The sequence below is a fragment of the Danio rerio genome, chromosome 16 (assembly GCF_052040795.2).
Source record: "Danio rerio strain M-AB ecotype USA chromosome 16, GRCz13ab, whole genome shotgun sequence".
Classification (NCBI taxonomy): Eukaryota; Metazoa; Chordata; class Actinopteri; order Cypriniformes; family Danionidae; genus Danio; species Danio rerio.
This window is the reverse complement of record NC_141036.1, coordinates 27,152,970-27,166,080: the sequence shown is the minus strand read 5'-3', so window position 1 is coordinate 27,166,080 and position 13,111 is coordinate 27,152,970. Positions and strand designations below refer to the sequence as shown.

The 13,111-nt window shown below is 34.6% G+C and overlaps 1 protein-coding gene and 1 long non-coding RNA gene across 3 annotated transcripts in view; one reads left to right on the top strand and one right to left on the bottom strand.

Moving 5' to 3' along the window:
* Window positions 1–1,484: 1,484 nt before the first annotated feature.
* cadm4 (cell adhesion molecule 4) overlaps window positions 1,485–13,111 on the top strand; it is a 330,099-nt gene continuing 318,472 nt past the window's right edge. Inside the window, exon 1 of one of the 2 annotated variants that reach the window (XM_087285659.1) lies at window positions 1,485–1,752. In XM_087285659.1, coding sequence (XP_087141785.1) covers window positions 1,677–1,752 — 76 coding nt within the window. In that variant the 5' untranslated portion in view covers window positions 1,485–1,676. 2 annotated transcript variants of the gene reach the window in all.
* On the bottom strand, window positions 2,447–3,432 carry si:ch211-79k12.3. Its single transcript, NR_186760.1, is given in 2 exon segments — window positions 2,447–3,245; window positions 3,388–3,432. It is a non-coding gene; the product is annotated as a si:ch211-79k12.3 (long non-coding RNA).

Sequence of the window (13,111 nt, the reverse complement as noted above, 5' to 3'; positions counted from 1 at the left end):
CAATTTGTTATATTAAAGAAGCATATAAATAAATGTCCTCGTAGAAAATGACAGGAAATGTTCTGTTTATATACAGTTAAAATCTTTATTATTTTTCTGATATTTCCCAAATGACGTTTAACAGAACAAAAAAAAAAAAACTTTCATGTGTATAAAAATATGTGTATGTGAAAGAATGTGTATAAATATATATTTTCTCAGTTACTTGGGAAATATTTAAAAAAAGAAGGAACATTTAACAGGAGCACTACTTTAGCCTTCAACTGTTTAACAAAAACATGTTTTTTTAAAAGAAAAAAAAGTAACTTAGAATCAATCTGTCAACGCCTTACATTAATTAAACAATTAATTATGCAGGATATTATGCCTTTTTTAATATTGTTTTTTTCTGCAATATTATGTTCTGTAATAAAGGTAAAGACAATTTAAATTAGTGATTAGAATATATCAAAATACAACTTTATAATTAAAACTATAATAAAACTATGTATAGAATGTGTTAAAATAAATGAATATTTTCTCGGTTAAACAACATTTGGGACATATTTGAAAAATTATTTTACAGGAGAAGTAAATTTTGCCATCAACTGTATATTAAGCATGTTTTTAATGTATTTTAAAATTTACTTTATAATTAAAAAAATCAATGCGTTGCATATTACTTTATGCCAGAAAATTATGGATTTTTAATGTAGATTTTGTTTTGCAATGTTGCATAAAGACTACATATATGACTACTTTCCCCATCTTGTGTAACAACATTCAGTCAGCAAAGTTTAAAGTTGTTCTATAAGATTTCATTGTAGTCTAATATATTGAGAAAAATATGAACTAGCATGACGACAACTAGCCCTATAGCATCCTCAGTGCCTCCCCATTGAAAACCAAATTGTTATTCCTCACATCATCACACGGTGTCGCTAAACACAAGCTATGAATTCCCCAAGAAAGCCAACAAATTGTTTTCGGTTTTAATTACGCGAGTTTGAGGAAGATATTAAAGTCGTGCTCGAGCTGCTTTCATGCCAGCTTGCTCGCTAATGATCGCGTTGATTCTGCTCGTCGATCTGTACACTCCTCACAGCAGAATGAATCACTTTCTAATTCCTTGTTCTGAATGGGTCCCGTCAGTGAATCTGTCATTTATCTCTGACGGATCCAGATAGAGACTCATTTAAAAAGCCCAGTCTTCCAGTAAATTCCAATTATTTATATTCAGAGCGTTCAAAAACTTTATCGATCGCCACTGTAATTCATCAAGTTAATATATGTGTATATGGAGTGGCTCGTTTGGAAGGCAGGACTCATTCCAGCAGAGGCTGTTATTACAGTGTCATGAATCCGCCGTCTTTCTGATCAAAAACAAACAGTTATTTATCTTATAATATTAATCATACCCCGCCCTGATTGGGTGTGCGCGCCGGTCATTGTCAAATCCGATTGGTTGTGGCTGAGCCCAAGAAAAACCGGCCCTGCTACATTTTACATTTCATCTTTCATTGAGAGCGTGCATGTGTATGTGTGTGTGTGAGTACTAGTATGTAACACACAACCGATTCCAGCGAACACTGGAGTTGAGGAAAGACACAACTCGTAGGTGAAAGCCTGCGCGCTCATGTTATTCTAATTCCCATCAGAGGAAGAGGAATAAACTGAGAGATCGGAATAACACACACATGATGATGGCATTTTCTTCTGTTTGGAAGTATTGGGCTCCGCTTCCTCTCCTGCTGCTCCTGTACTCGCAAACAGGTAAGACTATTTATTCAGGCTATACACACTTTGGAAGTTAACTTGTCATGGACGCTTAATTAAAGAAAACATATGTAGGGATGTATAGAAAAGTGCGCAGCTTGTGTAAACACACCGACATATGCATTTCTCCTTCAGCGCGTCAGCATGAAATGTGACAGAAACCACGTAAAGCCATTAACAGTTAGACTAAACCAAAATTAAAGTAGCTTCTCCTAAAGTTCTTCTTTTTGTTCCTGTTTACGGGCTTTTCTGCTATTATATATGCTAATAGTCGTTATTTTCCCTCATTAGTTTGCGTCACTCACCTGCACCTCAGCTGACTCCGTTTGCTCTAGTAACATGCTTAATAACTGCACAAGCACGCGCTTTGTCGATCTATTTCACGCATACATGTGTCTTCCTCCGCAGTGTTATTATTATGTTGATGCTCGCGCGCGTCATTGTTCAGATTCTACCCGCTGTGATTTCTTCTCTTTGTTGTATACGTAATGCTCCCTCGTTTACCGATGTCCTTTGGGGATGTCGAGGTGCACGTATTGCGACAGTCAGTGCACGAGCGCAGTTTCGTGTCACAGCGGATTGTTGCAGTTCGGAGGTCCCGCTCTGGGCTCCTCTGCGCAGGGGTTACTGTCCCAAATCAGTCTCAAATATACAAGACTTGTCAGTGCAATTCCCAACACGGGCCGCGTATTTCATGCTTGCCATCGCATGATAAGTGCATCTGCTGTTGTCTTGGGATTTGGATTTACTCGAGCATCTTGGAGATACTAGCTGGCCGTTTAATTCTGCTCTTCAAGCTGTGCCATCTGTTTATGAGATGAGGCTCAAATTGATAATTATTAAGCAAGGGAGAAAATAGCATTGGATGAAAAAAGAAGAGATTATTAGATGTCTTTTACCAATGTTGGGTTTAATTGCACCTGTTCTGAGCCCAGCAGCAAGATTGTGGTTTCTACGGATAACCAATTAAAAACTTTGCAGATGTATTTGTATATTAGTTTTGAAGTCTAATCCTAAAACAAGGGATTAATGCAAACTCAAAAAAGCTTTCTTGATAAATTTAAACAGCTATTGCTCTGTTAGTTCATTTGAAGAAGTGTGGATGCTTATCCGAACCATGTGAAGTGAGAGCACTGAGAAAGTGTTCGGATGTGGTTGGACTAAAATATATGAACACAATACGGATCATCTAAACCAGGGGTGCCCAAACTCGGTCCTGGGGGGCATTAAGGTATAAAGTTAGTTTTCTCCTAAATAATAAAACTTCACAAAAATATTATTTTCACATTTTAAATAGTGAAATAATATTATCAGCCGAAGACTATCAAAGTTCAACATTGTTTACAGTCAAATAAATGATGTTAATGTTGATTTGAAGTCATATTTACATGTGATTTCTGACCGAATATTTAAAGTACCATGGTAAACAATATAGGGAACATATCACAAGTTGACACTGAACAAATGTGCGAATATAAAACCACCTTTACCTTAATCTGGAGGGCTGGTGTCCTGCATTTAGCTCCAACTTCTTTCAACACACCTGCCTGGAAGTTTCTCGGATACCTAAAGAGCTTGATTAGCTGGTTCATGTGTGTTTAATTGGTGTTGGAACTAAAATATGCAGGATACCAGCCCTTCAGGGCCGGGTTTGGGTATCCATGATCTAAACAAACCAAAAAAAAAAAAAAAAAAAACATGATTCCATAAAATGTGATTTTTATGTCATTTTCATAATGTTGCTTATTACAGTTCAGTATAGACTTTGGAAATGTATCTTCCTGAAGCAGATGCTCATTTGTGAGTGGGATGTAGGAATCTCTTCTGCCGTTTTGACTTATGACTCATTCTGCTAGCGTCTTACAAATTTTATAAGATCTTTATGAGTTTTTATGTGATGAAAATATCATTGCATGTGTGTGTGTTCAGCCCATCAAACAGCACAGTTTTGGATATCCGGTATGTTCTGTCACAAAATACATATCATAAATGCAGTTTTGTTATATCGTCAGGTTCATTCTTAAAAAATGAAAGCGTAAAGTTAACCAGGTCTAAATGTATAATAAAAATTTTGCTCGAGATCAAACAATCCGAAAAAACTGAACTTTGTGATTACACTCTAAATGTCTAGATCTGGAAGGTCTGTAAGAGTACAGTATGTTGACTGGAAAAAAAAATCAGCTTTTTACTTAAAGTGTTAGAATCCCTCTGCTTTTATCCAATTCCAGATTTTGTTGTTCACTAGGGAGGGAAATGTATTGCAAGGAATCATGGAGAAATTAAAATAGAACCATTCCATGTGTCCAAATACGCCTACATAACTATGTAGTATGCAAAAACAAGATGTGTGCCAAGTAGTATGTCAAATTTAATGAAGTATTCATAAAAGAAGAACTGAGAAGAATTTGGATTTCTTAATACTTCTGGCAAGATTCTGAAGTTTGCTTCTGATGTACACAGAGGCGAATTTGGTCATTTAGGGGGCCTAAGAAACTTCAGCCATGGGATTCAAGTCCTAAAATGCACTCGTTCTACTTTAATAATAATTATTTTTTTATGTCACTCAATTTTTTTTCCTACATTTTATCCTAATGCAATTTTCTTAAAATGAATTTACAACTGAAAATGATAAATACTGTTTATAAATTTGATTGCTGGACTGCTTCATGGTTGAGGTGGTGGATATTTTATTTTATAATATTATAATTACATAACATTACATAAATTTTTAATAATTTTATATTTGATTGTATATTAAATAATATTTAATGATGTAAATGTATTTGACTCTCACTATACACAATATGATAGAAAAATAGAAAATGATGTTGTATGTAAATATATATATATATATATATATAGGTATAATTTGCACTTCTAGATATTTATTGGAAACCCTCAGATGTCTTGGGGCCCTAAGCGGCCATAAGCGGCTGCTTACCTTGCTTACTGGTTAAATCTGCCCCTGGATGTACACTTCATTAAGCCCCATTGTCACTATAGGCATGGGTCGGTATAAGATTCTGACGGTATGATAACCTTGGAAAAAATATCACAGTTTTCATGGTATTCTGATTACTGCTCTAAATAGATATTCGTTTTAAATGTTTGGGTAGAAAAGCAACTACTTTTTTCCCATTTGAACACAAAGTATTTCATTTTGAAAAAATTTTTATAGTATTTTAGAACAGTAGACATGTCAAGCTGAATAATTTAAATGAATTATTAACTTCTACTGTGTTCAATAATTTCGAATATTACAATTATTTATTAATTATTTAGGGGTTTTTCATCTTTTATTGAGACATGATAGTGAAGGAAAGACAGGAAAGTACTGGGAGCAGAGAGAGAGGAAGGATTGGCATAAGACCTCAAGCTGGGAATTGAACTCAGGTTGCCATGAACACTATGGTACTATATGTTGGCGCTTTTAACCACTAGGCTATTGGCACCGACTTTATTTTTTTGCAATTTAAATGTAGGATATCTTTTCTGCTGGAGATACTGCTGTCCTAAAAAAAAAAAAAAAAAAAGTAAATAAAAAATCTTACACATACCTTAGGAATGATATAGTAGAAAATTTTGACAATTTTAAAACCTTGACTTTTCCAAACCGTGGTATACTTTGAAAACGATTATCTCCCCATGCCTAATTGTCACATGACAGGTCAAATGACACTGACAACAAGCCAGATATATGTTCAAATTTCTTTCATGCTACACACTTAATAGTTTAATAATCTTAAAAGTTTCTTATGCTCTCTTGCAAAGTAAGAGTCAAAATGTCAATCCCGAATGCAATATTAAAATATACAACATATGTGTGATGCACTCATATGTATGTGCATACTGTAGTTGTGAAGACTAAAGTGTCACTAAAAAATGCCAAGCGCTAGCTCCTCATTTTAGTTCCACTTCATGTTTTTGGAAATCCATGAAAACAGTATTAGCATATTTATCTATTTGAAATTCTCTAGCATTCCTTTGTTGAAATTCAGCTGTTTGTGGTCTGAGCCTTTTCAGGTTTGTGTTTGTGTGTGTGCCAGGCTGTTTGTTTTACACTGTCTAATAATAAGAGAGATTTTTTTTCCATCTGCACAGCTGTAGTTTGCAGTTCTCGCTATATGTGGTATTGGCATTTGTTCAGATAAAGATGAAGAAATGTGTTGAGCTGTATTGTTGTGGGCATTCGTGTGTTTGTGCATTGTTCAAATGGCAGGGTGTCTCCTCATTTGGACCTTGGAGGTCAAGAGGCAGCTGTGGAGATGACTGCCATTAATCTCACCCGTGACAGGGATAAAAGGGGGTTGGGGAAGGGAAGAAGAGGGAGTCAACTGATTATCACCCCCGTTCTTCATGTAAATCAATATAGCTAGAGTTTAGATACTTGATCAACATATCTTCGGTTTCTGAATCTGTATGGAGATAGATTTGTTTCTGTTTTATTCAATCAAAATATTTACTTTTAGGGAAAAATTAAGTACATAATAATAAAAAAAGATATAAACTATACACATTTAATTTAAAAATGTTTGTTAAACACTGTAAAAAAATCTGTTAATTTATGTTTTTTTAAAATGTAAACGTAACGTAACGTAAAATAACAGCCATTCAAATAAAGACATTTACCATAAAATAACAGATGGTAAATTACAGAAATTTATTGGAAATTCAAATTTAAGGAAATTTCTGTAATTTAATGTCCATTATTTTACGGTTAATTTCTGTAATTTAACATCTGTTATTTTACAGTAAATGTCTGTAATTTAATGGCCATTTTATAGTAAATTTCTGTAATTTAATGTCTGTTATTTTACAGTAAATTTCTGCAATTTAGCTGCAGATATTTTACAATACATTTCTGTAATTTAACATCTGTTATTTTACGGTAAATTTCTGTCATTTAATGTCTGTTATTTTACAGTAAATATATGTAATTTAAAGGCCATTATTTTATGGTAAATGTCTGTAATTTAATGTCTGTTATTTTACAGTAAATTTCTGTACTTTGGTGTCAGTTATTTTACGATACATTTCTGTAATGTAACATCTGTTATTTTACGGTAAATTTCTGTCATTTAACGTCTGTTATTTTACAGTAAATATCTGTAATTTAACAACCATTATTTTATGGTAAATGTCTGTAATTGAACGGCCATTATTTTATGGTAAATTCCTCTAATTTATCGGCTGTTATTTTACGATTCATCTCTGTCATTTAACGTCAGTGATTTTACGTTAAATTTATGTAATGAAACAGCCATTAATTTACTTTTTTTCCCTCCAGCATCCCAGCTGATTTCTGATTTTTTTTTTTACTGTGATGATAATAAAATATTTTGGATCACAAAAAATAAACTATTGTCCTACTATGCAGTTACCACAATTTTCATTGCACACTCATTCATTTTGCTTTTTGTTCTGCTGTCATATATTGCACATCTAGACTCTTTGATTTCAAGTTGAAATGTTTTGCTTGCATGTTAAAAAGTATGCTGGGCTAAGTTTGTGTCTTTTTGTGTCTACCAAAATTAGGTACATTCATTGTAATTTTAAAAATTAAAAATTTCAAATAAACAAAAAAACTTTTATCCACCCCCCCCCCCCCCAAAAAAAAAAAAAACATAATATTTTGATAAGAAGATAAAGAAACAAAAATAACTCCATAAATCTGCTGATAAATCAGGAAAAGTTTGAAAAAACCCCCAATGAAATTAAACGAAGGGAAGAGTTTCAGATGAAAGGATCTCGAAGCAGCCTCAAAAAAGAGAGAAATTGACAGTGAGAAAGAAGTAAAGATGTAAACGGAGTGGAAAAGTAGAAGACAGCTCGGGAAACAGATGGAGAGACAGGGATAATTGGAGGAAGAGACTTGAACCTGTAAGAAATGACTCTATCATAAACTGAGAGAAAGAGAGATGTAGAAACTGGGGAACAAAAAGATACAGAATAGTGTGTGTGTGTTTGTGTGTGTGTGTGTTTAGTATTGCCCCTTCCCCCAGCACAACAAATACAGAATGTACTAGGCTCAGTGACTGTGTGTGTGTCCCTTGGGTACAGGCCTGCAGACTCATGTTGTGTTCTCCATCTGAGCCCCTCTTTCTCTCTTTCCTCTCTCTTATTGTCTTTCTTTCTCTCTCTCCCCTCTCTCTCTCACTCTCTCTCTCTCTCTTTCTCTCTCCGCGTGCCCTTTTTTTGCAGTGCTGTGTGACTGACACACAAGAGCACACACACAATAAAGGGCCACAACTGTGCCGGTTGCATTCTGCATGCTGCATTTTTTCCCGTCCCCTCTCATCACTGGCCCTGCACAGTTAATCATCTCTATTTGTTTATTCGATGGCAAGCAATATGAGAGTCATTCGTTTGAATCTGTTTTCATCATTTTTTTGGGACTCTGTCAATGTTGCTTGTGCTGGAGCTCCAAATTGCCTCCTAATTGGAAAAAAGCATAAAAATAGCAGCACAGTTTAAGAGAATTTGTATGGATTTTTCTTTTCTCTTCAAGTAAATTGCTAATACATATTGTAGTTATAATAGTTGCCTTCTTATATGGTTTGACATGACTAGTCATGTGGATAAAAATTGAAAAACAGTTATTGTTGTAATGTAGCAGGGGTTCATCATACTGCAACTGAAATGGCTTCAAATGCTACAAATAATAAAGATTTATGAGAGTAATTTGAATTCTAATCAGCACTGGCAAAACTGAGGAAACTTTGTGTGCCATATGCAGTTTTTGGCAGTGTTCACCAGTTTGTTTTTGCTGCAACTCTGTATAGTCAGAGAAGGGATGTCATATAAGTGAACAAATTGCTCTTTTTTTAAATAGTCTTGTGTGCTTATGCTCTAATATTAGCATCAGAACCTCTCAGTGTTTCATTCAGGATCCATACTAGGTTTGAACTACTATGATTAGGAAATGACAAATTCATTAGTTGCAATATATTCATCTAAATTGGTGTATTAATTACTCACCCCCATGTTGTTTAAATCCCTAAGTTTTTGTTTATCTTTAGAATACAAATAAAATATATGAAATATACAGCAAAAAAGTCAGACTTTACTTTTTTCGGACATAAAAGTATAAAGTGGATGAGCAAAGTCCCTTTAAGGCAAGTCATTTCATTCGGCGGCCATCTTTGAAATACCTCTCGGGCAGTATGCTCGGCTGAATGTGAAAACATGAACCTTTGTAAAACTGTTTGCTGAGCTTACGATTTCATTACATATTTGAAATCGGCAGTAAAACTAAACAACAACTGTATCGTAAGTTTTATTTCTAAACGTTCAAATCGAACAAAATCAGCATATTTTCAACTTGCCCAAGCTAATGCACATGCGCACTCTAAAAGAACGAGATCACGACACCGACCTCATTTATGGCCATGTTACATATGATCATACTCTGAATAATGCTCATCAGATCACACTGGTCTTCCGAAGTAATGCACAACTTGGTCTTGATAGTAAATCTACTCCAAAAATGACATTGACATTTTTTTAAGATTCCGATGGTATGATAACCTTGGATAAACATATCACGCTTTCACGCTATTGAGATTACTGCTCTAAAATATATTCTTTTTAAATGTCTGGGTAAAATAAAAAAAATAAAATTCTTTTACTACAATATATTTTATTTTGAAAAACATTTTATTTTACAATAATTTGAAGCAGTAAACAGGCCAGGCTGAGTAATACAAATGAATCATTGACTTCTGTCTTCATTAGTTTTAAAAATAGATTTCTTTACAATTTAAAAGGGCATTTTTTTTCTGCTGGAGATACTGTTGTCCTAAAAAAAGAAAACGAAAATAAATAAACAAATCTAACACATACCTTAGGAACGGTATAGCAGAAAGTTTTGCTGGTTTTAAAACCCTGACTTTTCCTAATCACTCTATACCTTGAAAACATTTATCATCCCATGCCTACGTTAAGTAGTTGCTGCTGTCATGTGACATGCGTTTGACAAGACAGACTGTATTTTACGTTTATTTCATACAAATTGCAAAACCAAAAAAATAGTTTTCAAGTGTATTTGCATCATTTAAAGTACAGATTTCAAGATTTATTTTGATATATTTCTAATGTTTGTGAAGTAACTATTCACAGAGATTCAAGTGTATTTGTTGACCAACAAAAAGCCTACGTATGGGTGAGCTTCTCCCCTAGAGAATCATCAGTCTATAGCGATCATTAGTTACGTTTCCATCCACCTCTTTTTATGCGCATTTTGGATATGACATGATATAATGGAAAAATTCTAGTTTGCGCATTAAACAAAGTCATGTGATTTTGTTTTAAGAGATCATGTGATGGTAAAAATATGTGTGAATGGACAAACCAGCAGGCTGAGCACACCGTAAAACAACTGAAAACACCAGTATTAGTGTTATTATACTATTAATTACCTCCAGAATTGTGTCTGTGCTCCGTGTCTCACGCCTTTAAACACCACCACATGCTTACTGCGTATCAGCATTTGTCTTCTGAGGCGCAATTCATTTATTAAAAAAAGAAAAGATTCACACAGCTTCTCCTAGTGCAGTATTTACTTTTGATATTTGGCACCAGCTAATCAGGAAGTGACAATTTTGTTCTTTTTGACTACTTGGATGGAAACGCTGCTTTATTTGAATGTCTTACAGTATATGTTAAGCACATAAATTTCTGTGCATCTTTAGATAGAAACATAGCTAATGAATGGCTCCTGTACTAGTAGGCAGGGCTTTATTTGCCATATTGAACGCTAGACTTTTCCTCATTTAAAACTATACAAGTCACTTGTCCTGTGTATTTTATAGTCTTTGGGGTAAGCCATTATATGTTTCAATCATATTAAATACACATTCTTATAAGGCAGAGTGATTTCATTAAACTAAAAAAAGTAAAAAGCTGCCCATATATTTATAGTACAAGGCCTAAATATTGTACCCTTTGTCTATATATATTTGTATATATTTTGTTTGGAATGTTTGATTTGCCCTTATGTCTTATTCAGATGCAGGATTGGTGTAGTTTGCAGGGTAGTCGCTATAGGATTAGCGCTAGTTGCGCAGAAATGGGTATTTTCACTCTACACTGTTCCATAATGCCACGCGGAAGCCTTTATCTTAAGCCAAGGTTTATCCTTTGATTCCAGTGTATGGTTGTGTAATTCCCTGAGTTAAAAAAAAAACATTGACATTTAATTACAGAGGAAGCCTTCCTACCAGTATGTTAACAGACATGTAGTAAAGCCTTCAGGTAGACGCTGCTTATTTTTACTTTCATTTCACAGTGAACACTGAACCCCGGCTCCCATTAGACAAAAAAAGATGAGCTGCTGGCAGACTGCTACGTAGCTACCTGACTTTCTCTCTTATCACTGTAATAGATTACCCATTTCACTGGCCTATATAAACAGATGTTCCTTTAGGGATCCTAGAGTTACACAACAACAAAGAAGACAGAAAAGCGAATAGCTGTGCTGAAACTCACAAACAGCTTTAATTTGAGAATGAAGAGATAAACACAGGGTGGAATAGCCCTATTTCATAGGGTTTGAATGAAGGGCTGGATTCATCATTGTGTTTTATGGCGTTGTTACACGAGCCGGGTTTGTCGCAGGTGGCGTTTCTCGGTAACTGTATTTCACTATAATTATCTTCAATCTGATTCGACTGATTAGATACTCCTTTAATTTTCTTGCTTGCTCTCATCGCCTGCCTGCCTGCGGTCACTCATATTAGATGCAATATTTTATGGAAGGCTTATTGGAAGGCTGTGGTTTTTAAATGACAGAAATGATGAATCAGACGCTCATGGTCAAGTTGACTGCAATTGCTGTTATACTAAGGCAGCATATGGCTGTAATGGAATAGAAACTCTTCCATCTTCCCCCCCAAAAGAAAGTCTGGACCATTATTCTAATGAAATTCGCACAGAAAAGGTGTGCCCATTAAACAAGCTTATATTTCAGGGTTATCATTCTCAAGCTGTTTCCGCGGCCCGCTTTGATTGAATCCTGGCACATTCATTGTGGGAATTTAAGTGCTCGCTCTCTGATAAGTATGTGAATTATTGAAATTTGCAAGTTCGTATTGGACCCGATTCTGTCTGTGTCACTTGTGAGGAGGCAAAACCTCGCCAGACATGAGTTGTCAATAATTCAGACTTGGGCTGTGAAGTGCAGTCTGATTCAGATCTAATTTTTTCTTCCTCTTGTCCTGTGAGATGTCTGAGTGGCAGATTTGCTGTCTGGTGCCTGCATGTCTTTCTCAGCATGGAGAATATGACTTCACAATAGCGATGTATTGTTCCAGCGTGGAAAATAAGATGGCAGAAAAGGAATGTATCTGTTTTTTTGCCTGTTTATCACAGTTTGAGAAGTAGATAAATATTTATATGAAATTAGTTTCTTTTTTTCTAACGTGTACTAGTATTAATGGTAGTTCAATGGTGTTAATTAAGGCATTTAAAAAACAAAGACTAAATATGAGAGCCTGGTAAAGCATGGTTTAAAAAAAAGAGATAAAAGCAATGTGAGATAAAGATAAACTAAGGTGGTTGTGCAATTTTCCTTTTATGTTTAGGGAAGGATTTAGGTCAATGGTTTGCTAGATGATCTGTACGACAAGTCCTGCCTTTTGGTAAATGTACGCTAAAAAACCAACACATTCTCACTGCAATTCGTAACTTTTTGATTTAGTGGCTAATTCGTACGAATTCATATGATCTCATTCATACAATTTAGTGTGATTTGCTCATCCCCCAGTGATGGTTGGGTTTGGGGGCAGGGTTAGGTGCCACACCTCCTTTAAAATCATACATTTAATAACTGAACTAATTAGAATTTGTACGAATTAGCCACAAAACTTACAAATGTAAAATAGTTAGGTTTTCTCATAAGATCGGGCTGCACCAAACACATTTCAGTCACAAAAATGTGGACAGCACACTCTACTGGATTTGTCATCTGTAATGTTCATCGAAATGTATCCATATTATATTTGTATCTAAGAATTGTAAGCTGAGGAATGTGTTTTAAATGAGCCTAGGCTGGCAATTATTCTACTTTCTTTAGGGAATATTGGAAATTGAAGCTATTTTTTTTTAGGAATTTCAGAGATAAAATGATTAATAATAAAACACATTTACAAAATTATTGGTTATGTAGTAGAATGTGGTTGTTTACACAGACAAAAAACAAAACAAAAAAACAAATCTGCATGTTTTTAATAAAATAATAATATGTACATAAATAGATGTACATAGAGAAGACAAGGTGTCTGCACAGGTCTTCATATTTTTTTACATACTTTGTTCAGCAACGTGGACACCAATAGTGTTGAAATGGTGTTGAAAGAGT